Source organism: Podarcis raffonei, chromosome 2 (genome assembly GCF_027172205.1).
Source record: "Podarcis raffonei isolate rPodRaf1 chromosome 2, rPodRaf1.pri, whole genome shotgun sequence".
Taxonomy (NCBI): Eukaryota; Metazoa; Chordata; class Lepidosauria; order Squamata; family Lacertidae; genus Podarcis; species Podarcis raffonei.
Genome location: NC_070603.1, coordinates 36,095,121 through 36,122,785, shown reverse-complemented (window position 1 = coordinate 36,122,785; position 27,665 = coordinate 36,095,121). Strand labels below are relative to the sequence as shown.

General features: G+C 42.6%; 1 protein-coding gene across 2 annotated transcripts; it reads left to right on the top strand.

Moving 5' to 3' along the window:
- The first annotated feature begins 224 nt into the window (after nt 1-224).
- ACOX1 (acyl-CoA oxidase 1) lies at nt 225-27,665 on the top strand. 2 transcript variants are annotated; one of them, XM_053375968.1, is made up of 14 exons: nt 225-361; nt 1,699-1,858; nt 13,002-13,162; nt 17,090-17,197; nt 17,679-17,798; nt 18,272-18,387; nt 19,479-19,648; nt 19,979-20,141; nt 20,810-21,000; nt 21,425-21,604; nt 23,791-23,896; nt 23,991-24,134; nt 25,199-25,405; nt 25,938-27,665. In XM_053375968.1, exons 1-14 carry the CDS (start codon nt 226-228, stop codon nt 25,986-25,988), a joined length of 2,013 nt encoding a protein of 670 aa, XP_053231943.1. In that variant the 5' UTR covers nt 225; the 3' UTR covers nt 25,989-27,665. The 2 variants fall into 2 exon arrangements, with proteins under 2 accessions (XP_053231943.1, XP_053231944.1); XM_053375969.1 differs by lacking the exon at nt 13,002-13,162 and adding an exon at nt 8,414-8,574.

The window sequence follows — 27,665 nt, the reverse complement described above, 5'->3', positions numbered from 1 at the left end:
CCTCTCCCAGCGTCACGTGGTCCGGAAGGCCGCTCGCCCGCGGTGGAAATCCGCCTGCGTCACGTGCCGACCGGGTGGGCGTGGCGGGGTTGCCCCGTCCGGAAGCTTTGGCCGCCAACCTTTCTTTACCCGCCGCTGCCGCCGCCGCCGCGCTACTTGTTCTTCTTCTTCCCTCGCCGTCCGCCACCTTCCTTAGTCTGCTGGCGCCAGAGCGCACCCTTCGCCATGGCAGCCGCGGCGGCGACGACGACCATGAACCCGGACCTGCGCAAAGAGCGCGAGGGGGCTTCCTTCGACACGGAGAAGCTCACCAACGTCTTGGACGGAGGCGCGGAGCGGACCCGGCGCCGCAAGGAGATCGGTGAGAGGAGCCGCTTTGGGTGGGTCGGGAGAGCGGCGGCGGCTGCCATTCTGGACCCGGGAGGTGGGGGTTTAGTAGGATGGTGGGCGCGCCTCCTTCTCCTCCTCCTCTGTGTGCAGCTACTACCTGGCGGTGGTAATTTGATTCGTTATCAAATTTGGGGTGTCCTCCGCGCCCCGCGATTCCACAAATCCTTCTCTCTTCAGATTGTGCCATTGCAACTTGTCTCATTTGGAACGCGTCTTGGCAAGCCTGAATCCTCTTCAGGCAGAGACCAATTAAAACGATACCGTAGTAATTAAGCATTAACTGCAGCCTCAGAGATTAAATACCAACCGTTCATTTTCATGCCAAAAAAGGGGGGGGGGAATAATAAACGGCGCGGCACCTAGGAGAAATAGACCGTTCAAAGATGTTGTTAAAAAGAAAAGATTCAAAAGGCATTGGAGGGAGAGAAACAAAGTATACACCTGCTGCGGAAATGCTCTTAATGTAGTTGCCTGGTGAGTTTGGTTGCGCAAGGCATTCCCTAAGCCGATGCAGTTATTAAAAACCAGATTTATATACTGTGTGAGTAAGTAGTTGTTCTGAACAAGGGTGCTTCCCTCACCTTTGTTTTTAGACGGTTGTCTGTGTGATATCTGCTGCATGCAGTTTTTCTAAATGCTTGCATTTAAATAACTATTTTTTCAAAATTTTAAAAGAACTTTCCCACTTAATGGGGCATTTGTAATAAAAGGAGGATTAATCTGAATAGTGGCTTGACAGTACAAGGTAGCTTCCTATGTTCTGGCCTAAATGTTGCACAACACAATTCTAACACCCACTCCCATCCCTGCCTATGTTCCTGGCTGGGGTGGTGGGTTAGGATGATGTCTATGTTTCTCTCCTCTGGTGTCTGTTGATAGAGAGAACCACTACTGGTGAAAGCATTGCCTTGCAAAACAGGCCCTGGATTTTCCCATATGGGTGGCAAGGTACCACCAATGGTAGAGTGTAGAAATTCCCAGAGCAAGGTGTTGTGGGGTGCTGGTGTCTTTGAATCCTCAAGCGACGTGATTGCCAGGTCCCTTGGCAACACTAGGTTGAACCTTTTCCATGTTAGGATGTACAAAGATGGCCTGCTGATGGTAGCAATGGTGATAGCAATTGTGTCCAAACACAACAGATGTATGCCCCACTATTTGTGCCACTCAAAGCAATTTCTCACCTTTATGTCTTGAAGTTGTCAACAGTTTATCAGTAGTGAAGCCACAACATAGAACCAGCCTTATATCATTTTTTTAAAGGAATATGTCTTGACTTAGCACTAAATTTCTCTTTTGTCTTCTCTACAGAAGCACTTGTGACAAACGACCCAGACTTCAAGCACAGTGATGTAAATTTCCTCTCCCGCAGCCAGCGCTATGAAGTTGCTATTAGGAAGAGCGCTCTTATGGTGATGAAGCTAAGAGAATATGGAATTGCAGATCCTGATGAGATCTACTGGTTTAAAAGGTACAGAAATCCAGTGCAAGGCACATAAAATAGCAGGTGCTCCTGTAAAGACAAGGGCAGTTGTTCTTCATTCTGTCATGGATTGAAAGGTTAAGGACACTGGAAAGTCATCAGAAGTTGCCAGCTGATTGTAAGGCTTACCTGAGTAAAACCTCCTGGAATTGATATGCAACTTCATGCTCATTTTGATAAGGCAACATTTCCTAAGACTATAAAAATACAGTGGTGCCCCGCAAGATGAACGCCTCGCAAGACGGAAAACCCGCTAGACGAAAGGGTTTTCCGTTTTGGAGGCGCTTCGCAAAACGAATTTCCCTATGGGCTTCCTTCGCAAGACGAAAGCCCATAGGGAAATCTCCGGGACAGCAGGGAAGCGCAGCGCGTCTTCCCCACTGTCCTTGGACCTCCTCCGAAGGCTGGCGGTGGGGCGGAGAGAACTTCTCCCCGCGCCAGCCTTCGGATGGCTGTCCTGAAGACTTGCGGTGGGAGGAGGGTTTTCCTTCCCACCGCCAACATTCAGAATGCTGTTCTGAATGTTGGCAGTGGGGAGGAAAAACCCTCCTCCCACCACAAGCCCCGGGAACAGAGGAGAAGCGCTGCACGCCTTCCCCTCTGTTCCCGTACCTGTCCTGAAGGCTTGCGGTGGGGAGAAAAGCCCTTCTCCGCACCGCCAGCCTGGCAAGCAGTCTCCATAGGAACGCATTAATTGATTTTCAGTGCATTCCTATGGGAAACCGTGCTTCGCAAGACGAAAAACTCGCAAGAAGAAAAAACTTGCAGAACGAATTAATTTCGTCTTGCGAGGCACCACTGTAGTCCTTTTTACGTTCTGACCATGAATAATGTCAAACTGTAAGCTATTGAAGGCTGGGAGCTACTTTCCAAAGTATCGGTATGAATCTAGACTGCAGATAAAGCTATTAAGTTAGCAGTATAACTGTAAGATACTTTTTATTTCCTTGACCGCATCTTCCTCCACTAAGGCCTTTTCATGTTGAAATAGATTGGAAAGGGTTAAGCATTCTTTTAATCTACATTAGATGATTGGGCACTATTGAAGTTCCAAAGATGAAGTTTACAACATGGAAAACTGCCAGCTTGCTGTGAACTTAATCGTGCAGAATGTTACGTGACTTTTGAACCCATGAAATTAACTTGGTTTAATCATTGTTAGCTAGATGTTGTTGTTTTTTATTCCTCTTTGAAGATTGCTGAATGCATAGGTCTTGAAGCAGGATTGCAAGTCTTTCCTCTGAAATAGTTTATTCTCGTTGGAACTGTTGATGTCAAATGGGTTGCTCTGGCCTACTCAAACTTCCATTTTAAAAACTCTGGGAGGGATGACCTTGCTATGATGTTGCAATGTGCACGTGCTAGTTGTTTCATACAGCTGGTTACTGTTTCCAAAAGAAACAAATCTCTCTTAAGTAAAGCAGTGTTGGCCAGTTATTCTTGCAATTGTGTTGCAAGCCAACTTAAAAGTATTTTATTGTGCCACTCTAGCATAAACATAGCTCTGTTTTGCCTTGGTTGGAATCCTCACCCCCGGTTTTGTGAGACAGGGTACAGTCAGAAATTCAGCACTGGACAGGGAGGCAGGAGTGCAGGCCTGACCTGCTCAGAGCCAGGCCTGTCAGCTTCTGTCCAGAAGTTCAGCAGCACCTTGTACTGCAGGCTGGCTGCCTCAGAAGTGGCAGCTGACTGGCAGATCAACCAACTATAATTTAAGAAGCAATAAAAGTGTCAAAGTGCTGAGATCCTGCAAGATAGAACCACATTTTTTGTACTGACCTTGCTTCTGGCCCAGTTTGGACCTTGTTTAATTTGCCACATTTGCAGTAAGGAAGATACTTCTCTCTAGGCCAGAGTGGTGAGACTCTGCTGTGTTTCTGGCATGCTACAGTTCACTTTCTTGGAGTTAGTGCCTTGTGAAACTTGTAACTCCAGCATGATTTCTGTTAATCCCTCTCCTGTGCTTGCGGCATAATTTATTCTAAAGAGTATGATCTGATCAGATGTGTCAAGTGAAATAACTTTCAGTTCTTTCAGCCCTGCTATTCTGCATCAGTTCTATAAGTAGAATGGCGCCTGGAGTTTAGAGATACTAGGTAATCATTAATACAAGTTGCTAAATAAATAAAAAAACTACATTGCTGTGCAATATAGTACCTTCTTACATTGATGTGCTATAATCTGAATTCTGTTCTATTGAGTAACATACTAATTTGTACTGCTTTTTAAGCACTCCTGTTTTATGAATCGGGTAGCTAACACCACCCCTTTAAAGTTTAAACCTTAAACTATTGAATGACGCAGCTACTTATATCTGTGGGCAAAAGCTTTTCTCCCTCTGCCCCCTGTGCTTATGTAATTGTGACGGGGCAGGTTGAAGTTCAGTACACGGGCAGAAGTCAAGTGGGTGGAGCTTGGTTTCCTTTTTACCAGTTAACAACAGGCTTGGTCCTGTTTGTGGGATAAAGCATAAGGCAGGTAGCCTGCCTGGGATATTGCTATTTGATCTGCTCTCTGACATTGAAACTTCTCGCTCACTCTTTGTTTGAGCACCAGAATTCCCACATTTTAAGCATTGTAATAAGAGACGAAGAGTAGTTTAGAAATCCAAACCCATTATTTTGCCTAGCCACAGAATCTTTTTAGCAGCAGTGGGAACTTAGTGCATCTCTTCTCTCTCCCCTTAAAAAATAAAAAAAGCATCAATAATGCCTGAAAATGCATAATCAGTGTTTTGTTTTGTTTGGGGCTCAGGAAATGGATTAGCTGAGCTCACTAGTTAGGCATGTTCATTCTGCTCAGCTCCCTCTCCCAGCCCTTAGTTCATCTCTTCCCTTCCCAGTGCCTAAAAAGGTAAAGGTATCCCTGCCCGTACGGGCCAGTCGTGACCGACTCTTGGGTTGCGCGCCCATCTCACTTAAGAGGCCGGGGGCCAGTGCTGTCCGAGGACACTTCCGGGTCACGTGGCCAACGTGACGAAGCTGCTCTGGCGAGCCTGCACCAGTGCAGCACACGGAAATGCCGTTTACCTTCCCGCTATAAAGCGGTACTTATTTATCTACTTGCACTTAAGGGTGCTTTCGAACTGCTAGGTGGGCAGGAGCTGGGACCGAACGACGGGAGCTCACCCCGCTGCGGGGATTCGAACCGCCAACCATACGATCGGCAAGTCCTAGGCGCTGAGGTTTTACCCACAGCGCCACCCGCATCCCAGTCCCAGTGCCTATGCATCTTCTATTGTCACAATTTCCTGTGCAGGAACCACCACCACCACCAACAACAAAATCAAGTAAGCCATCTAGTTGTCTAGTTGATATACTTGAGACTGTTCCTAATCTTCCACTCAAATCCTCCCATTCTGCATTCAGAATATTATATATACAGTACTTTAGAATGCCACATATAATAAGAATATAGCAAAATGATAGTGGTTGAAATGCCTTTATCAGGAACGGCATTTTGTAGCACAATCCTAACCACGTCTAGTCAGAAGTAAGTCCTACTGAACTTAATTGGCCATACTCCCAGGTACGTGCTACATCCACTTATCTTGTGTATTTTCTTATAAGTACAAAAAAAGAAGGTAAGTCAATATGTCATGTGACAGTGTGAGTAACTCATCTGTTTAGCTTTGGGCCCAGGAGGAATTGTCAGGTGACTCACTGGAAGGGCTTGTATTACATTACGTGCCCAACTGAATTATTACTGTGGCAAAGTTAACTGTTTGAAAGGGCAGTGTGGCCAAAGTCATCTGTTGGTCCCACTGTTTCAAGCCAAATGCTGATTCAAAAAGTTGCTGAATTAACTTATCAGCAGGGCAGCGCTTGCACCTTCTCAGTCTAATCTCATAAGATAAATTGCTGGATGCTCATCTTTGGGGGTTTTTTTGTACAGCAGCCAGATTATGCAAGAGATTACACTTTGCCTCTTTGCTTCTTTCATCATAAGGCTTTGGTGTAGCTTACTATTTTCCCACAGCTCATTATGTGGGTGGCTGTGAAAATAGTAAAATATTTCTTTTCTCACCCTTTTTTCTCCCCACCCTACCCTTTGGGGCTTCTAGTAGCTTGGAGAACTAAGATGATCATCTTTAAACAGAATAAACAAGAAGGTAGAACAAAATGGCATCTAGTGTTGTTATTTTTCCCCTGCTTGCAATCCAAATTATTTTGATAAAAGGAATTCCTGATAGCAGATAGAAAGATGAGAGTTTCCAATCCTTTAACATATGGCAGCTTTTTCACTTGTCCAGAAAAGGGAATGTCTTCTTCTGTTTCAAGAGTTCTTCACATCCTGCAGAATGTTGAATATGAAATCAAAAGTGCTGTTCAGTGAAGGAGAAATGCATTCAAGTGCCTTCTGCTAGTAACCAAAGTTTAGAGAGCACACAATATCATTTTTCACCCCACTTGTTCACCCCATTAAGAAAAATGTTAGGAGGTGGACATTTTCTAATCAAGTGGACTGAACAACTAGTGTTGCCCTCTATGAAATAGATGATCAAACTAACTACTATTTCCCTCCTTGTAATAGATGGCCATTGCAGGTTGCCCAGTTGTGGTGGGCTATAAATGAAAATTTGTATCAAACCATTCTCTTATTTTGATAGAGGCCTTGATTCCTTAGGGTTGTACTATCTAAAATTGTATCCAGGTCATTATGGAAAACACACAAGTTGAGGTTCTTATTTTCACGTTGAGGTGTCTGGAGGGCCTATTTCTATCCTTTAACAATTTTTACTCCCAGGCAAGCAGCAAGTGTGTACCTGCCCTTTAACGATAACATCTGCTCTTTAATGACTTTATAGCATTTTCACCCCGCTCGCCCTTGCTGTTCAGCTGACAAGGTTCCCAGAGCAGCTGATATGAAATCAACAATGACATAAAAACAATCTAAAGCTGTGTGAGCTCCTTTAAATTGCCTATTTAAGATGGTGGCAATGAGGCATTTTGTGTCATGATCATTATCCTCGCCTGCTCATAGGACAGCTGGTTCTACCATACTCTGTAGGAAGGAGCAGCCCAGGTCCAAGTGGTGATGTAGCTTCAGGCTGAGGTGGCAATGACTGCAGTTAATTTGACTTATTTGTTGCTGGCTTGCTCCTGGACTCGGTTCCTTTAAAGTTCTTAATGATCTGTGGCCAGGATACTTAAGGCAGCTCTTTCATCCCTATTTACCTTCCAACCACTAAGATCTGAGCATAAGAACCTTCTGGCAATCCTCCCATCTGTTCTACTGGTAGCCAATGCTAAACCTACCTTTTCAGCAGCAGGCATGAGTGTGACAGGTTTACTAGCATAACTCTTAATTCTGAGGGGGGAGGGCAATTAACTATATATTGTAACTAGTGTCCTGATGGTTACCTTGATACCTGAACTTCACTTTCATTTCCCCTCTCCTTATAGTTTTATTTGTACTGTTAAAAAATGTTTAATTGTACTCTGCTTTGAGAGTCTGGCAAGATTAAAAATAACCGAAATAAATAACATGAAGCCTGGTCACACACTTAGCAGAATATTCAACTTCCCTTTCCCTTTCTGAAGCAGCTTATCTCAAAGTATGAAGTGCAGTCTAGGTGTCCTTGGCAGGATGTAAACAAAACACTTATGTGGTATCAAACTAAATGATTCTACTAGGACACAGGCTTTTAGCTGGACAGTGGAACTTCCCTCTCACCTTGCACCCCATAAATTTGCTCTGGAGGGGTAGGGGAAACCCCTAGAACAGATTTATGGGGCATATAGGGAGAGAAGTGGTGGAGATGTTTCATTCTGCAGTTCTTGTGCCAGAGGAACTGTTTAGTTGGATAGTGCCTGCTCACTCCAGAGAGTGGCGTTCTGCAAACTTACTCTGCTGAAGTGTCACAGTGGCGCAGACAAAACAATAGTAGTACAATCTAGTGCTGATTTATAAAAACAAACTTTCTGGTGGGAAGCTCAGTCTGCAAATGGACTGTCTGCCTTCAGCAACATGCCTTTTAACACTCCTTTGTAATGCTTGTTAAACCCTGTTTTCAAGTTGCGCCCACGGTCCTTGTATTCCCATTTTCTTTGTCTTCAAATAGCCTTGTCAGCATAAACAGCATCCTGTATAAGCTCCAATGTTATTAAAGTAATAATTGCAAACTAGATGAGACAAAGCTTGATAATGGCAGAATTTGGGCTCTTCTGATGTATTTGAAGCTTTGATAGGGCTGGGGAGATTTGCCTTAAAACTTTGCTGTGGGGAGGAGGAAAGCTACGGTCAGGATTTTAAGAAATGCCTTGGCTGCTTAGGTGCAGATGGGCAGAAGCACCCTTTGTGCATGAATGGTATAGGTTTTGAATTTGGTGTCACTGCATTTTATAAACTTCTTTTCATATACAGTAGTTCATTTATGCCTTTCCTGTTGTCATTACTGGTATATCTAAAATCTTTAAAAGTATGAAAAGGCTGGAAGATTTAGGGGGGTATACGACTACGGAAAAATGGAGGGAGGAAAGCCTTGTTGGATTCTAGAAAAATAACAGCTACAACCTAATCTGCCATCTCTCTCTCCCATAGTGTGTGCATGGGTGCATCTGTTCTGCCTCTTGGTCTGCACTACAGCATGTTTACTCCCACCTTAGAGAACCAGTGCACTGTTGCCCAGCGAGAGAAATGGCTGCCTCTGGCCTCGCGGTTCCAGATAATTGGCACCTACGCTCAGACGGAAATGGGGCACGGTTAGTTCTTTCCAGAGACTTACGGGTGATCCTCTGCAGTGTAACTCCAGTCCGGCAGTGATTTTTTAGGGTGAAATGGTTGCTTAAAAAAATACTGGAGTCAGAATTCAGTGCATCACCACTTCTGACTTTTCTGACAGTAACACTATATGCAAAGTTGTGCTCTTCACTCATTCAAAGGCACCTCCTTGCTGTTAGCTGGTTTTATATCCTTGTTCTCAGATCTTGTATATAATACTTCAGTTACTCAAAGTTGCTTCCTAGATTGCTGACAGTAGGCTTGAGTGAATTGTTCAATCAGCCTAGTTTTGTTTTCTTTTCATTGTGATGATGCCCAGGAACATTGCTGTAGTGTATCTCCAACATTCATCTCCACTTAAGCAGCTGCCTTAAGCTTATGTAATATGTAATAGATTGTACACGGCTCACAACCTATGTCCAAGTTACTTTGTTGTAAGTACTTGGATATAGGATGTGAGTAGTGTACAAAAGTGTGAAGCCAAAAGTGAAGTATGGAGCAGGTGTATTCCTTCATAAGTATACCAAATGGCTAACTAGTGTACTTTTGGAGCAGGAAAAAATGTAGCATGTAAGGGCCTTGTAACACAGCCCTATGCTGGTCTGTTGGAGAAAATTAGTTGGCAGTAGAAAAAGCTTCTAGATCCTTTGCGTGTTTTGTGTTAGCAGCCTTACATTTTAGATACAGCTCTTCTTCTGCTGAAATCAGTAATTCAATATCCGCCACCCCCAAAGCAGTCAGGCAAGATGAAAAATCTTGACTGAACTGTTTTCAGGCCTTTCTGTGCATGAAGGAGGGCAAAGTTCTGGCCAGCATGCAAATGCAGCTAATACTTGTTGGATTAAGCATATCATTTCAATTTCATGAACCAGAAGAACACATCTCAAGAACAAGATGAACAGGACAAAAAACCCACATCAAGAATATGAATATTTTCTTTTCCCTTCTAGCCACTACTTTTCTGTGGTAGGTAGTTTTTAAAAAGCACTAATCTCTTATCACTTATGGGAGTATCCTGAGCTTATCAAAGCCCAATACTACTTTTATGACTTAGTCTGGATTGCTTGAATACTATACTTCCCTTTTAAAGAAGAAATGGAATCTTTCAAGAAGATGGAGAGTACATGGATGAGAATGAAAACCTCTGGTTCCTAATTCATAATCTTCAATCAAACCCGGAGAATGGTGTCTCAGTTGAGCTGGGTTATATGATGAATCTGCTGTTAACTATTTGAAGTCTTGCCTTTTGCAAATGAACATTCCGCATTGTTATGGTATACTTCACATCACCATTTGAATTAACGGTACCGCCTCTCAAGCAAATAGTTTAAAGGCCAGAAGCTGCAAAATGAATGGAACATCCTGTGAATAAGCAAATCATTGTCACACTCGTTTGTCTACCCCTTCCCTTGAGACCTTGTCTGTGGATGTGATTATTTATTTATTTTTGCATGCTGTGTTTTACTACTTTCCCTGTCTCTGTGTTGATGTGTAATACTTGTTGTATTCTGTCAACTAACCAGTGTCTTGATGATGATTCAGTCGTGCTGTCACCATCGATTGTTGTGTGTGGTGGTGGGGCAGTGCAGTTCCCGCTTAACATTTCAGATGATAATTCTTCAATAGCATGTGTGTTCTAGGATTACAACTGTTGGGTGGTGGATGACTTGCTGAACCTGCATTGCATTAGGATGGAGGCACTACTTAAAACAATAATCTGTACTGGGGCTGGTGTGGCAAGAACTTGATTTTTAGGGGAAATCTCTCTACAGGTAATATTCCAGCATTCTTCAATGGTGCATGTGAAGTAAACTCTTCTAGACGTTTTAGATGAACAAAATGCCCAAATTTTAAAATCCTGGTATTTTTGCATCAGCTATAGGTTTGCTAGTCCAAGTGAGAATGGAACTCTTCATTTGGTTGCTGGATCCCTGCTCCAAATGGCAGCTCTGGACCCCTTACCATTTTGCTACTTCAGCCTGCGCTCCATTTTTCTTCTCCTGTGTGGTGCCCTGGCGTATTGGAGCTCCACTTGCGTAAACAGAGGCGATGAAGCAGCACTATGCTTTAGAGTGGAAACCTGCATGATTGCTTCACTTGTAAAATTACAACACTGAACATTGCTGTCTAAAAATTGACTTTTCTATTCCCTCTACTGTAGAGAGGTGTCTGTCCCCAATAGACGGAGACACTACATGCCAGTCTTTTTAATACTGTTCTCTTTTTTTCAACTGCAAAGGCAGCCACACATATGTAACTTGCTATGCATTAATAATGTAGTATGTTGTTGCACTAGGGACGCGGGTGGCGCTGTGGGTAAAAGCCTCAGCGCCTAGGGCTTGCCGATCGAAAGGTCGGCGGTTCGAATCCCCGCTGCGGGGTGCGCTCCCGCTGCTCGGTCCCAGCGCCTGCCAACCTAGCAGTTCGAAAGCACCCCCGGGTGCAAGTAGATAAATAGGGACTGCTTACTGGCGGGAAGGTAAACGCCGTTTCCGTGTGCTGCGCTGGCTCACCAGATGCAGCTTTGTCATGCTGGCCACGTGACCCGGAAGTGTCTCCGGACAGCGCTGGCCCCCGGCCTCTTGAGTGAGATGGGCGCACAACCCCAGAGTCTGTCAAGACTGGCCCGTACGGGCAGGGGTACCGTTACCTTTACCTTATGTTGTTGCACTATCCCCATAGTGTTGGAAGGGATTGGTTAACTTTATGATTAGCAAACTCCTAACCGTCCCTCAACTCAGTGGTATGTGAAGCTAGGACATGTTGTACTCAGTTTTAATGCTGGTATTAACAATGCAGTTAGTACATGCCATTGTAGGATGTACACCCTTAGTTGTGGTTCAGGTTTCACTAGCATGAGAAAATTGCCACACAATCAGCTTAAAACATCTTGATGCGCTTATAATAAACAAAGTACCGTCGCACTCCCATGAATCCCATCCAACATAGCCAATGGCCAGGGATTATGGAAGTTGCAGTCCAGAACATCTGGGGGACACCTTGTGGAAAATGTTGTGAATTGCTTTGCAGTGGAAAAGCAGGCTAAAAATATAAATATATAAGTGGGACCTGAAACAAAGTATTGCTGTGTGACGTGCTCCCTGGTTAGGATTCCAGGCGTTCCATTCACCCTCCCACCTGTGTTGCCAGTCCTCTCCCACCCCAACAGTCAGTATTTTGTTTCAGTTGAGCATGCTCTGTCCTCACTGAACTCTTTGGGGATTTCACAATTTTTTTAAGCCTTTCTGCAAGAGAGAGGGAGAGAGATTTAGGAATCTCAGTTCCCCCAAGCCTACTGATGCCTTCTTCATGGCTGGCACTGTTTTAACTATACAGCAGAAGTGCTCCTAACCTGAATATATAAAATATAGGGGATAATAAATAGTACTTTGAGTTTTCAGAGGGCTTTACACCCATTACTGCAGTACTCCCCGCAGAAACCCTGTGAACTAAGCCGGTTATCATTTCCATGTCGCAGATGGGATGTTGTGTGTGTGAAAGAATAATGGCTTGTTTAAGGTCCTCTAGTGAGTACAGTACACGGCAGAGGTAAGATCTCACCAGGGTTGATTTTGCTCACATTTCTAGTCACTGCACCATTTAATGCAACAGGTGAAATGAGCACTGCGCACCAAGGTGTGTTGGATGGGGTGCTGGTATAGGAATACCTTAAGTATATAATGCTGCCTTCTGGATCAGAACATTATGGAACTTAAGTGTGGTGACTGGGTTATCATAAGGAAGCATGTTTTGTTACGTTTTGGGTGACCTTTGCTGGTGATGGCTCACTGGTTATAAATGTTGGCTGTTGATACAAAGCTATGGAGCTGTTCACTAGCTTTGATTGCTGATTCAGAGCACCATACTTTTCTGGATGGGTAGTCTCCAACAAACTGGAGTAAAAGAAAATAAAACAGTTGACAAACAGGTTTGCTTTGAACAAGAGTAAACCAGTTTGGATTTTATGACTACACTCCCCCCCCCCTCCCGGGAACATGAATTGGGTAAGGATGGATTGCTGTCAACCCAGTGTAAAACATTCCTTATCTAATTTGCTCCCAAGCCACTCCAGTTGTAAGACAGGCGGCTATTTTATTTTCAGTGTTTTATTCATTTTGAATACACTTCCAAGAGGCAAAGAGGACCTGGTAAAAAGGGGGCTGCGCTCTCTCTTGCCCTCCTGCCGCAATAGGATTGGAAGATCATCTTCACCCTTGGGTCCTATTATTGACATAAATATTAGTGGGCCTTGGGAAAAGAATGATGCTCTGGTAAAAGTGTGCTTTCTAAATTCTTTATTCATATAAAATTATTTTTGTCTTCCCCCCTCCAATCTGCACCTCTAATCTCACCTGCTTTAATCCTGTAACACCCCTTCACATTCCCTTCCCTCGGCATTTCTTCACAGCTCTGCTCACCACGGACGACCTGAGCCTCTGGACCTCCACCTGGGCATGTTCCTACCTACTCTCTTAACCCAGGCAACCCAAGAACAGCAGGATCGCTTCTTCATGCCTGCTTGGAACTTGGAGATCATTGGCACATATGCCCAGACAGAGATGGGCCATGGTACAGTACTTTCAAGTCTTATTTGCGAGTGTAGTACAGTGGTACCTTGGGTTACAAATGTTTCGGGTTACAAACACTTCAGGTTACAAACTCTGCTAACCCGGAAGTAGTACCTCAGGTTGAGAACTTTGGCCCAGGATGAGAACGTAAATTGCGTGGCGGCACTGCGGCGGCAGCAGCAGGAGGTCCCATTAGCGAAAGCACTCCTCAGTTTAAGAATGGTTTCGGGTTAAGAACGGACCTCCGGAATGAATTAAGTTTGTAACCTGAGGTACCACTGTATTTCTGGGTAAGAGATGTTGAGCAAAAGGCATGGGGGCATTTTCCCTTCCAGTCTAGGATTCTTCAGACTGTCTGATTCACAGCCAAGGAGTTCCCTCTATATGAAATGCAGACACGTCTTCGTTTTTCTCGCATGAGCATATACATTTGTTGAGAATACATACATCAACTTTCAGATTACGTGTTATGATTGCATATGTGAGCTTGCACAAAGCAATATCAATGATTCAGCAAATAATCTTGAGCAAGAAACGTGAATTTTCTTTGACAAAGCCGTCTTTACTTTAAATCACAGTTCAAAAGTGATCTGAGAGAGAGAGATGCATCTTTCCTAACAGTCCTGTATCATCAACAACAGCAGCAGCAGCAGCAACTTTTAAACTTAGATGCTTTTGTAGGAAACATATTGGCTTTTCAAGCAGTAGGTTCACCACATCTAAATAGGATAATGGCTTTTGCAATAACAGCCAGAATCCCCCTTTGGTGGACTCTTCTACTCAATGTAGCCTCTAATTTAAATAAACTTTGGTTGTAGCTCTTGTGTGTTTGACAAAATCCTGGCTTCTGCATCCTTGTAAGGCTTCCCAGTTAACTAGAGACATTTCAGCTTTTAGTACAAACTGAAATCAGGAGTTCATAGGCTTTTGAAGATACAGCAAAAGGATATTAATCCAGATCCATTCTCTTTTGTGAGATACCATGTATCTACACCTAAGGAAAAGAAAACCTTCTCTCCAGTTTTTGAAGTATCATTGGAAACTTCCAAATGGTAATTGTTCATGTTGGTGTGGCACATTGCAAGATACTACTTACGCTTCTAATTTTAAGGTTATGGTGTGTCAATGTTTCTGGGTGTGTTTGAGGTGCTCTCTTGTTTTCCTCAATGAGAGGCTGCAATTAGGCAAAGAGCTCTCAATGTGCAAGGTGTGGTGATCTCTATCACATGGCACCTCAGTCAGTCTCCAGGCCCATCTGACTTTTGCCCTACTTGACGTTTTCTTCTTGAAGATGGGAAAACCAAGTTTCATTGAGATACTAAAACAACAGATCATTTTCTCCTTATTTAGGAACTGTCCCAAGAAATTGCTTATACTCAGTGTTCATTGGGCCTTTCCTGCTCCTCATCAGTTGTTAGATGATTCTCTCCCCCCCCCCTTATTTAGCAAGTTAGTTTTGCTTCTGGCTAGAAAGCCTAGAATTTACTCTTTAGCAGCACTAGGAAAGTCCAGCTTCTTTTTGCAGACAGTGTCCAAAACAATTTATGTCATCTAAATAGCTTCCAGTTTCCCCACACGCTCCCTAAGTGACAGAAAACATAATATTTTTGGAGTTCCAGTTAAAAACTTCAAGATTAGTAATTCTCATGGTCCCCTCTGCAGAGTGGCAGAGAAGGCCACTGATGCTCAAAAGGCAAGAGGCCTAGTAATTTGTATTCAGAAAATCAAAATCTGTAAGGAATTAGACTATTAATTCCTCCATTTCTTTAAATTAGATAATGAGAGAGCTAATGTATAGCTCGCTTTTTATATTAAATTGTAGAATTTCAGTGGCATAGAATAGGGGAAAGCTGTGAGAGTTGTCTCACAGTTTACATAGGTTTCCCTGCTTGCTCACGTTTAGATATTTTTTACATGTCAGAGCATTCCAGTAAGAGTCTGTCTGCAAGCCTATACTAAACAGATTGTTTGTAAGCTATTAGATGTGCTGGGACAGGTGAGCAAAGGGTAAGGCCATCAGAAGATAGATGCCTGCATCTCTCCCTTTCTTTCTTTCTTTCTTTCTTTCTTTCTTTCTTTCTTTCTTATTTTCTTTCTTTCTTTCTCTCTCAGGCTCAGATGTGGGAACATTTATCTTCTAAAGGCCTCTGAGGCAGATGGTTCTTTCATTTTGATAGAATGAGAAAAAATGAGCATGATTGTCAACCATAACCAAAGGCAAAACTGGGCCCTAGTCTAAATTTAGGTCAGTGTTTGCAGAGGGCCTTCTCAGCAGTGGCGCTCTCCCTGTGGAATGCCCTGCCATCAGATGTCAGGGAGATAAAGAATTACACAACTTTTAGGAAGCATTTGAAGGCAGCCCTGACCAGGGAAGTTTTTAATGTCTGGATTTTATTGTTTTATATTTTGCTGGAAGTCGCCCGGAGTGTCTGGGGAAACCCAACCAGATGGGCAGGGTATAAACAATAACATTATTATAATTATTATTATTATTATTTATTCATGTACACATCTTACTGCTGCAACCAGTGGTTGAGCACATTCCTTTTTTTTTTTTAATGCTAAAAGCTGGAGGGGTGTATCTATAGTTTTGCTCTAGAACAGGCTAGAAAACAAGGGTCCTCAGTTCCCATCAGTCTCAGCCAACATGGCCAATCGTCATGGGTTATGGGAGTTGTAGTCCAGCATCTGGTGATACCAGGATGTCTACCCAGGCTCTGGACTTCACAATTTGCTATGCAATTGGCCAAATACATATTTGTCTTGTTCAGCATTGCCATGCATCTGCTTCAAGTTTTGAAAAAAGTGCCCAGTATACCTTAAACGCGCTCTGACTCTTTCGAAAACCAAATCCTTCACAACTTTCTCAGAACCTAGAAAGCACAATCCGCCTATGTCCGATTCAAGGAACTCATATTGCCATAAAATAACCCAGTTTGGGTCACCTGGAACCTTCAGTGGAAGCTCAGTTGCTATTTTGACATAAGCAGCCTTCAATTCCTCCATTTCCTTGAGCCACGAGAGACAGACACAACACCTGTTAGGCTTCATTGCTTACTTTGAAAATGATGTGTGTCCAGCAACAGCTATGAAGAAGATGATGGCTGTGGGAGTAGAAATCAAAATGAAAATCAGCATGGATGAAGCAGTTGTTGAAGATTTCAGCCTGTGAGGATTTTCGTACAACGCACAAGCAGAATAGCCATTCTGCCAGCCGGACTTTTTGTTCTTAGCATAGCACAGCAGCTCCATCCATCAAGTTGACATGCTGGTCAAAAATGTTGCACAACTGCTGGTGCACACTTAACATTGCAACACAAACAGGTGCACAGATAATGAATTGGGAAATGAGCTTTTATTAAGATGCATGTTGAAGATTACAGGTACAACTGTGCCCATCACTTGCACAACAATGGAACTCTCCTACTTCTTGCCCTGTCATTATGTTGGATTACTCAGTATCTGGATTTGAGAAAATACCTTCCTCACATGAATAGTGATGATCGGGAGCAGAATTCAATTATTGTGCTTCTCTCTTTAATTCACCTTATCAGGTACTTACGTTTTACACTCTGCACACATGCTTTAGTGACAAGTAAGCAAGAAGTCCTGAACAGTGAAAACCTCTTGGCTGTAAAACCAGTGAGCTTTCAGGATGGAGGTGCCTAAAAGTGGAATGATCTAGTTTGCAATCTTTTATTGGTGCTGTGATCAAAGGAAGAGTGGCATACTTCCTGCTATTCACACATGCAGTTTATTTTGTAATGTGTCATCTACTTCCCATTGTGTAACTATAATTTGCAATAAATGTTCTGCTTTTGCATTACCTATATAGTTGCATTGCCTCTGGAGTTCACTGAAAAAAATGTATGTGTCCATGTTGTTGTAACCTGTGACCGTTGAAATAAGATGTGCTACGTGTCTACAGGAACTCATCTCCGAGGACTGGAAACCACAGCTACCTATGATCCTGCTACCCAGGAATTTATCCTAAATAGTCCAACTGTGACTTCTATTAAATGGTGGCCAGGTGGATGTAAGTGAATTATTTCAACTTTGAAGCTAAAGAAGGAATTTTCTCCTCATTTAGTCAAATATTTTTAAGAGGTTGAAGTCAGTTAATGTTTTAAAAATACAACTTGTGTTTGTATAAAGTGTGTGTGTGTGTACACACAGAGAGAGAGAGAAATGGTTTTTATTTTGTTTTAGAGCCAGGTTGTGAAACCAACATGTTAAAATTAACTACCGCACATGAATAAATGTTTTTGTTATAGCACTACTGCTTTTCTCATGGTAGAGGAAGTGCTGTTACGTTGGAAAGGCTTGGTCAGTTTTAATTTATGATTTTGGGAAACTCATTTTTCGTTATTGGGGCAGAACTCGATTACATTTATATTTTTTAAAGTCTTGTGAATGCATTAAACAAAGCCACTATTTAGCAACCTAAATTGGGTGCTTCTGGAACTGTATAGTGAAGCTTCCAATTGTTTACATTTGTTTTCCTTCCCTCCCTGCAGTGGGTAAAACATCAAACCATGCCATCGTTTTGGCTCAGCTTTACACCCAAGGCAAATGCCATGGCTTACATGCTTTCATTGTTCCGATACGTCAGTTGGGGACTCATGAGCCATTGCCAGGTATGGGCATCCCATTTGGGAGAATGGGATAATGCCTTATTAGTCACTTTCTAGCTATGCAGTATGCTGTAACTCAGGGGTTGCTAATTCATGACCTGTGGGCCATATGCAAAGGGGTTTCTTTCTTTTTTTAGAGGTGGAGACGCATAATATTGCCATTAAAAGTATATTATAAAAATTATTGTTCCTATGGGTCCTGTTATCTTAATACAAAAAAATTTTTTGTATCCCCAAGATCTCCAGGATTTCTCCTTTTACTTTTTTTAAAAAAATTAAGTTAATGAATGATAAAGGGTGTAAAAATAATGTGGAAAAGGTGGTGAGGAAAGTCTTTTTGAAGACACACTTCAGCTCTTTGATACCTGTAATTGGTTAATATTGTGGCAGAAGGTATTTCTATTAATGCCTCATTTTGGCTTTGCATTAAAACTCTGCCTCTTTTCCTTATCCTTCCATTATAACATGTTTGTTAGGTATAACTGTTGGTGATATTGGACCAAAATTTGGTTATGATGAAATGGATAACGGTTACTTAAAAATGGACAACTTTCGCATTCCTCGGGAAAACATGCTTATGAAACATGCTAAGGTAAATCATTATGTTCTCTTTGCTTTTTTTGTATTGATTTGTGGAATTACCAGTTATTTTAGCCAACTCTAAAGAGACTGTTCCATGTGGAGGCGTACTAAGGTTACTTTGGCTAGATGTTAGAAGGATATGTTTTCAAGAGGTAGCTGACTACTTTGTACTCAAAAGCAGCCGTCTGTAAATTGGTCTTCAAGGAAGAATAATCAAGTCTCCATTTAAGATCAGCCCTGTTATCTCTGGCTAGAGAGTTTGGAGTTCTAGGGTTCTACTAATCCATTTGCCATTCTTGGTTAGCTCCCTAGAAGCTTTCCCAGGAGTGTGTCAAAGTTCAGTACACTGTGATTATGTAAGACAACTGAGCTCATAAACAATTTGGTATTGGTAACGTTCCTGATCTTCTAATCCCTGTGAAATGAATTCAGTATCTGGATGGGCAGGGTAGTTATCAGACTCTTAATTTTCTGCTCCAACCTACTTCTCCATGCGTAGCTGGCCTCTGTTTTGCATAATAGGCATATGATAAATGATGTTAACAGCTAATCTAAATTTCATTGCTTGGATCATATTACCTTTTTGGCCACCAGGTTGACAGTGTCACTGGATAAGCAGCATGTGCTCAGGCAGGAAGCAATTAAAAGTGCTGAACATGGAGATCTTTTTATACAAATGCACAAACTATGTTTTAAATAAAGTTGATAAGCAAAGCCAAGTATAGAATGACAGAGTCTTTGAAGTAGGTCTAATGACTGAATACCTGTCTTGACATATATTTTGAGTGCCCCTGTGACAAAGCACTTGTGAAACTCTTAAAAAGCTATACAGTGGTACCTCGGGTTAAGTACTTAATTCGTTCCGGAGGTCTGTTCTTAACCTGAAACTGTTCTTACCTGAAGCACCACTTTAGCTAATGGGGCCTCCTGCTGCCGCCGCACCGCCGGAGCACGATTTCTGTTCTCATCCTGAAGCAAAGTTCTTAACCCAAGGTACTATTTTTGGGTTAGCGGAGTCTGTAACCTGAAGCGTATGTAACCTGAGGTACCACTGTATGTGTATGAACAAGCATTTCAGATTTGTGAACTCTGTCCTTCTAGGTTGAACCAGATGGCACTTACGTGAAACCTCTTAATGCCAAGTTGACATATGGAACCATGGTATTCATCCGATCAATTATTGTTGGGGATGCTGCTCGCTCTTTGGCCAGAGCTTGCACAATTGCCATTCGCTACAGCGCAGTGAGGCACCAGTCTGAACTGAAGCCAGGGTAAGAAGCACGGCTGCTGGATGAGAGTTCCTGACTCCTGTGGTCAAATTCTTGATTAGTGTCCCCAGCACTGTGGGCAGCCTAAAACCCTTAGCATCCCCTGAGCTTTTACCTTTTCTCACCTGGTAAACATCCTGTGACACCTAGTCTCTAGCCCTGCTTCCACGCATATAGTTTTCCCAATCCGTATGTCCTTTCTGCTGATCTGATTTTCAGTCACATCTGTTAACTCTTCATGAATATTTAGTATATTTAACCTTCTGCCTTTTAACCACTTTATTAAAATTTAAATAAATGTGCATGTAACTCTTTGTTTCCTTTCTGCTGCAGTGAGCCAGAACCTCAGATCTTGGATTATCAGACGCAGCAGTACAAACTGTTCCCTCTTCTGGCAACGGCATATGCCTTCCACTTCGTGGGCGCCTACATGAAAGATACCTATCGGCGTATCACTGGGAACATCAATGACGGAGACCTGAGTGAGCTGCCAGAGGTAGTACTCTTGGTCTTATAAAGCGGGAAGCTGGGCAGTGGAGCCTCTTCTTTCAGTAAAGATCAGGTTGAAGGTGGCTCCTGGGAGGGAAGGGGCGGGGGTCAAAGGAAGGAGAGTGAGAGAAACATTACCAAGTGAATTCACAAAAATAAATGGCATTGCTTCAGTTCCAAGTATTGTCGCCTAGATACAAATAGAAAATGGGAAAATAAAACCTATACATATATAAATATTCAGATTGAGTTTCCTCGTCTAAGAGGAGGATATTGTACCTGGAGTTTGCGGGAAGGGGGCCACAAGATAAATGTAATTCTGCTACTTCTCTCCCCCATTGTTCTCCAAAATGGTTGTAGAATATGTGCTGCAGCAAATCTTGCATTTGTATATTGTATATTTGTAAATTTGTATATTTGTATATGGGTCACAAGTACTTTTCAACAACAGCGGTAATAGTTACTGGGCCTGGGGATCCCAGGGGAAAAGGAAATCTAGCTAATATCTTCCTAGGCATTTGAAACATGTGGGCTCCCCCCAGGTCAGTTTTAAGGCTTTATCTTCCTACCTTCCCACCATTGAAGTCTGGGTGGGGGTGTTAATGTTGCAGTAAATGACAAACCTTGCAGAAGTATTATAGATAACTTGGTTCTTAACTTCTACTTCTTCCCCAGCTGCATGCATTATCTGCAGGGCTAAAGGCTTTCAGTTCCTGGATTGCCAATGCAGGCATTGAGGAATGTCGAATGGCGTGTGGTGGGCATGGCTACTCCCGCTGTAGTGGCCTACCTGACATTTATGTCAATTTCACCCCCTCCTGCACATATGAAGGAGAGAACACAGTAATGATGCTGCAGACGGCACGGTGAGTGATGCAGCTTTTCGCTTGTAGCTTGACTTGTTGCATGTCTTTAGTCATCTCGTTAAGAGGGACTCGGCATAGCTCTAAGGAAATCACCCTTTCAGTGCAAACATTTCTGGTTTCGTGAAGGAATGATTACCCCTCTCCTTCCCTTGTGCCAGGAAGATACAGAAAATACAAGAGTCACGTCAGTCCAAGAACAAAACTCTAGAATGTGCAGCTTCCAACCTTATCAATGTTTTATTGGCAAGAGGGGTGCAAATGACACTGATTATTATCATGTTGCCTTCCTTCCTGTTTGTACTCTGCATGTGGCTTTCTCCCATTCTTCACATGACTACCGATTGAAATCAGTTTGTAAGTTGTTTTAAGCTGCAATCAGCCAAGTAATGTAGTGTGCATTTGTTTGTTTTATTTTGGCATCCAGGTTCCTTGTCAAAAGCTATACCCAGGTTAGTTCTGGACAGCTAGTGAGTGGCATGATGTCCTACCTGAATGACCTACCAGGGCTACGCATTCAGCCCCAGCAGGTGGCTGCTAGACCCACAGCAGTGCATATCAACAATCCGTCTAGTTTGGTGGAGGCATATAAACTGAGAGCTTCTAGGTAAGTTTATATAAAAAGTGCATAAAGTGGATCATAGTAACACTGTTGATTTCTTGAAATCGAAGAATGACATGTTGTTGTCTTTAAATTAAAAACAAAAACTTGCCCATCTCAGGACACTTTTTTTGACAATCTCACACTTGGTTGGTGTGCAGTGAGTCTTGCTTATCTCTGCTGCTGTCTTCCAAACATGAAAATGCCTCTTCCAGGATGGGCAATGCTGTGATCCGTATGGGAACGGGAGAGAACGTGCTAACAGCTACGGAGCTGTGTAGGGTGCAGTAACACTGGAAAGGGTGTTCGCCACTGTGGTAGAACCTCTCGGTAAATTGTAATTAGAAATGCTCTAGGAACAAGCTAGGGGAGAGAAACTGGACAGGAATATCTAGTATAGTTGATAAGATGCCCTGCTGATCAAGTTGAATAGATAAAAGAATGCATGGTGGGCGGAGTACTGGCAGAGAAGGATTCCCCATCCAGAAAGGGATTGGCTGCAAGTGGACGAGGATAAACGCCCCCATCCTACCTGGGAGATGGTGGTGGTGGGGAATTCCTTTTTCATAGTCACTCAGAAGTGAATGTTTCTGCTCCCTGAGAAATCACAGCATTGTTACGTTGCAAAACCAGGATACTGTCAGTGCTTAAAGGTAAAGGGTAAAGGGACCCCTGACCATTAGCTCCAGTCGTACCTGACTCTGGGGTTGCGGCGCTCATCTCGCTTTATTGGCCGAGGGAGCCGGCGTACAACTTCTGGGTCATGTGGCCAGCATGACTAAGCCGCTTCTGGTGAACCAGAGCAGCGCACGGAAACGCCGTTTACCTTCCCGCCGGAGCGGTACCTATTTATCTACTTGCACTTTGACGTGCTTTCGAACTGCTAGGTTGGCAGGAGCTGGGACCGAGCAACGGGAACTCACCCCGTCACGGGGATTCGAACCGCCGACCTTCTGATCAGCAAGTCCTAGGGTTTGTGGTTTAACCCACAGCGCCACGTGACACCCGTGTCAGTGCTTACCAGGTCTTAAAATAGCACCCTTGCTATCATAGCATGTATCAGAGTATAAATCGCAAAATTTCTATCTATGGCTGCTGAACCTTTCCCCTAATTACTTGACACAAATAGCTGGGATTCCAAAGGGGAAAAAGAAAAACATAATGTGCAGCCAACTTGCAACATTGCTTTTACTAGTTCACAGAATGGCAAACGTAATTTGCAGCCCGTGACTTGTAGAATAAACAAACATGCTGGTCTTGACGGTGTTCCACATAAGTGCAAAAGTTAAAATTGTGCTGCACAGTGTAGCAAAACGACCTGTGCAACAGGATAGAAATTCCTATGCGGACAGAGATGAGCGGAAATGAGCATGGCCACTAAGTGAATGGGGAAGTACATGAGCACAGCACAGCACAGCACATCACCGTCACTTCAGAGAGCTTATTTTCATTCTGCTTTAAACCACCTGAGAGCAGTATTGGATGGTGAATGGGTGCTCCAATATTTTTATTTATTTTTTTGGAATATTTTATAATATTATAAGAACAACATATAATCAAATACAGTTTTCCCCTAACCCCCCCCCCAAAACAGTCCCAACGACGTCCATGTAATTACATTAGTAATATAATCAAATAAAAAATATTTCTACAGTTGCTGGTTTAAAAAATATAATTCCACATGCTGCCATGTGTCTTAGGTGGTTTAAATGCATGTTCTTTCTTTGATGCATATGTAATAAAGGAGGACCACGTTATGTAAAAGTTATGTAGTTTCTCACGTTGTTTTCTTTCATGTATCCTTTCTGTTAACTTTTCCATCAAAATTAATTCCCAGATATAAGCATACCAAACTTCATATAGGTTCACATTTAATGTCCTCCAGTGTCTCGCAACAGCGAGACGTGATGCAGTTGTAAGATGCACAATTAAGTCTTTGTCTCTCCAATATTAAGAGTGAGATTTATCTGCTTAAAGTCTACCCCAAATTCATGGTTGATATCTTCTAGGTAGATTTGGGCAAGTACTTGAATGTATAATTTTGGGGGCTTGTGGTCATGACATTTGTTGTTGCTTGTACCAGCTCCTAGGTTCTCTTAGTGTTACATTTAATGGGCTTGAAAGTTCACTCTGCCAACTGTTGGTTTGTTGCTACTTTGAATAAGCTGTGTTAATGTCCTTCCTTGGTACAGGCTGGTTGAATTTGCTGCAAAGAATTTGCAAGCTGAACTGAACCGTAGAAAGAACAAGGAGGATGCTTGGAACCGGACTTCCGTTGATCTAGTGCGAGCATCTGAGGTTAGTAGAACCACTCAAATACTACTTTTGGAAGCCTGTTGACTGCCCCACAGAAACCTGAATTCTCACTTGTCCATTAAATATTCTGTTTTAGGCCCACTGTCACTATGTGGTGGTCAAGCTATTTACAGCAAAGCTTTCAGAAATTGGTGACCCAGCTGTTCGTGCTGTCCTTAACAACTTGTGTCTGCTGTATGCACTCTGTGGGATCAATAAGCACAGTGGAGACTTTTTGCAGGTCAGTGACTGAATTCTATCTTGAGCCAAAATGCTCTTCTCTGTTGTTAATTTAATAATAATAATAATAATAATAATAATAATAATAATAATAATAATTTATTATTTATACCCCGCCCATCTGGCTGGGCTTCCCCAGCCACTCTGGGCAGCTTCCAAAAAAAATATTAAAATACTGTAATACATCAAACATTAAAAGCTTCCCTAAACAGGGCTGCCTTCAGATGTCTCCTAAAAGTCTGGTAGTTGTTGTTCTCTTTGACATCTGGTGGGAGGGCGTTCCACAGGGAGGGCGCCAATAAAAAAGGGAGGGCGGGGAGAAGAACCACCTATCTGAGGCAGCTAGAATTAAACAGTTCTTGGTGCGGGGGAGGGGGGGAACCTTTGGGTGACGTTTTGGCAATGGAGCTAAAGGCAAGATGGGTGGTTTTGGATAAAGCAGGCCATACTTTGAAGTTGGAATTTTCATGTATGTTTGCAAAGCAGTGGTGGTTTAGGGGAGCATACAAATAGGTATGACGACAGATCTGGGAAAGATCTCCGCTCTAGAGAACTGCCTTCCAGAGTACACAGTACTGGGCTGGATGAACTCTGTCTAAGGCAGCTTCCCACATTCATAGCAGGGAAAGCCATACAAGTATGATAACTTGTAAGTATGGCAGGAGGGAGGGAGATGCTCATTTCCAAACATACTATCATCCTTTACTTAGTATTTAGGTCCTGGTCAGCCTTTAGCTAGCTTGGGCTTCACATTAGCTTAATATCCCCCAGTATTAATTGGGAGACAATTTTTTGTGCCAGGAATCTGTGTGCGTGTGTATAACATATTGCACACAAAATCATTCTGTAAAAATTACTAGCCTACACTTCTTTTTTACTAGCATGAAAAGAAGCTAATAGCCTGTTTCCATGGCAGCTGCAGAGGAGGTTGGCATGCCTGCCAACCTGATTCTTGACAGCTTTATATTCACCTGTGCAATCTTGCCCTTCATGGGCGATTCATACTGTAGCTGCAAACCACAAAGTGCTTGGATCTGTAAAACTGTGGATTCCTTTTTGCCTCAGGGAGGCATTTTGACAGATGCACAGATAATTCAGGTGAACCAGCGCGTGAAGGAACTCTTGGCATTAATCCGTCCCAATGCAGTCGCTCTAGTGGATTCGTTTGACTTCCATGACAACGTTCTTGGATCTGTGCTTGGCCGATATGATGGTAACGTCTATGAAAACATGTTTGAGTGGTCAAAGAAATCACCACTAAATAAAACACAGGTCAGTAAATATTTTATTCCCTTCCCTAGTATATCTACCAATTGTGAGGCGCAGTAAGAAATGCAGTTATCAAACAATGGTTTGAAAAGAAAATCCTGAGGTAAAATTGTGACCTTTTTCTATGGTTAATGTAGTGATGCAGGCCTCTTGGGGTTAGTAAAAATATTTTAAAGTTGCCCCAGGTTGCTTGAGTTGTGCACCCTGAATTAAGGAAACTACAAGGTTCACATCCTAACTAAACCACAAAACATCATGATTGGGGTAGATAGGTGGGCCCTCTTATTTCTTCTCATTTTTCTGCTTCTACCAAACATCCAAACTCTGACTTAAAAAGGATCCTAGGCCTTGTTTCACTGTTATGTGTAGTAGTAATTGATATGGTGCTATTACCATTACAGTAGTGATAAGCTGTGCATGTATATTCTGAAGTACTCAAAAGGTTTGCAGCTCTGTGAGGGAGCTGCATGGTTCTTGCAGCACGAGAGACGTTAACTTTAAACCAAACACTTACGTTATCTTGTTACTTCTACAGGTCCATGAATCTTTTCACAAGCACCTGAAGCCAATGCAAGCCAAACTGTGATGGCGTTTGCTGCTCTTAATGCACTATTCTCCAGTTCCTGGAATTGATGTCATTTGCCCTATGAGCACTTGAATCACTTGGCAAATCCAAACAGTCATAGGGTAGTTACTAATTGTAGCCTTTCTTCCCAATTTTTAATAAATTTTGAAAGGATTAGAGTGAGGGGAACACAGGATTATAAAAGTGCAATTGTAATTATGCTCAGAAACTAACCTTTTTAATGATTCAAAAAAAGCTTTACAGATTGGTGTGAAGTGTCAATTTGTGAAGCAGTTTAAACTGCTGCAGAGGCCTGTATCATCTATAGCAGAATATTCACTACTAAGTAGTTATGGAGGTAGCTGCTGGGGAGCAACAGCTTCTCGTCTGGAAACTCCTTTAAAGCTCAATATAGTATTGCACACCTTGTCAGCATTTATACCCAACACAGGTGAGAATTGTTGGAATCCTCCGCATTTATTCTACTTTAGTGAGGTCTCCAAAAGTCTTGTCAGGAACTGGGCTTTGAGGACCTGGTCAGGAATATTTTGTGTTCATCATAGCTTCCATACTTTTGTGTACCAGTAATAAACTCCTGTCATCATGGGTTCAGACTCTCAGCAGGAGTCGTCATCATCTTGTTTGTTTGTGTGACACAGTGCTTTCCCAGACAGCAGCTAGGAGTTCATCTTCCTCTTTCTCTAGAGCTGTAAATCATAACACATCACCCATACAACTGCCTCTAAGGCACAGAAGTGTGTTCTGTCTCCCGCTATTACTATTTGTTTGTAGTGCTGCCTTTCATCTAGGACTGTGGTAACAAGGAATGGAAAAATGTCAAGGTTCCCTGCTCTTGAGTCTAGAAAGTAATAATGGGAATACTTTTACCTTTGCAGTTCTTAAAATTTTACACAGTTTCTGATCTGTAAAGCTTTTAATGTGCAACTAGTTGAGAGAGGAAACCTCCTTCACCCCACTTGCCCCATTTGACCTGAAAGGTGAGCAAGATCACAGTCTCTGAAACACTTTAAGAGGGAATGATTTGTGCCCTCCATTTTAATGAATCATAGACTTGATGGGAATATTGTCCAAACTTCAATGATGGAGAGAAGTCTTGTCAGCCTACCTACACAATCTGGATCTCGGGGTACCGTAGAGAACAAGAGTACCCAGTAAGGTGCCTTTAGACTAAGTAACTCCAGGTTACTATACTGTTAGCAGGCTAACATTTTAGTATTGTACAGAAATATGAAATCAGCGTGACTAAAAATTGTGGCAAAATGGTTGGATTCTGCCTTGTTAATATTATCCTGGCACATCAAGATTTAAAGATCATCAACTGAGGAACTTTGAGTTGCCTTCAATTATGTGAAATTGTGTAAGGGGTTAAAACTGGAATTTCAGAGTTGATTCTTGGACCAATCTGATGCCCCCCATTCAAGAGCTGAACCTACTGCAAGGCTATCCTCACACAACCTTCAAGCAGAAGCACTGTATATTTGAACTGAATACTGATTGTAAAATTTATGTTAATGTCTAGCTGCTGCATCATTCCATCTAACATACCTAATTACTGTACTGTTAACAATGTGCATACTGTGTGCTTCCAGTACCTTGCTGATTGAAAAATGATGCAGTTGGAGAACACCTTATGTACCCTTAATAAATAAATTCATTCATTTTAAAACAGTAAAAATA

What these genes read in the sequence shown, in the direction of transcription:
- ACOX1 (XM_053375968.1), top strand. Translation starts at nt 226, where the DNA reads ATGGCAGCCGCGGCGGCGACGACGACCATGAACCCGGACCTGCGCAAA. An exon ending in CCGGCGCCGCAAGGAGATCG is followed by an intron (nt 362 to 1,698) that starts GTGAGAGGAGCC and finishes TCTTCTCTACAG; the next exon opens with AAGCACTTGTGACAAACGAC. An exon ending in CCAGACAGAGATGGGCCATG is followed by an intron (nt 13,163 to 17,089) that starts GTACAGTACTTT and finishes ACGTGTCTACAG; the next exon opens with GAACTCATCTCCGAGGACTG.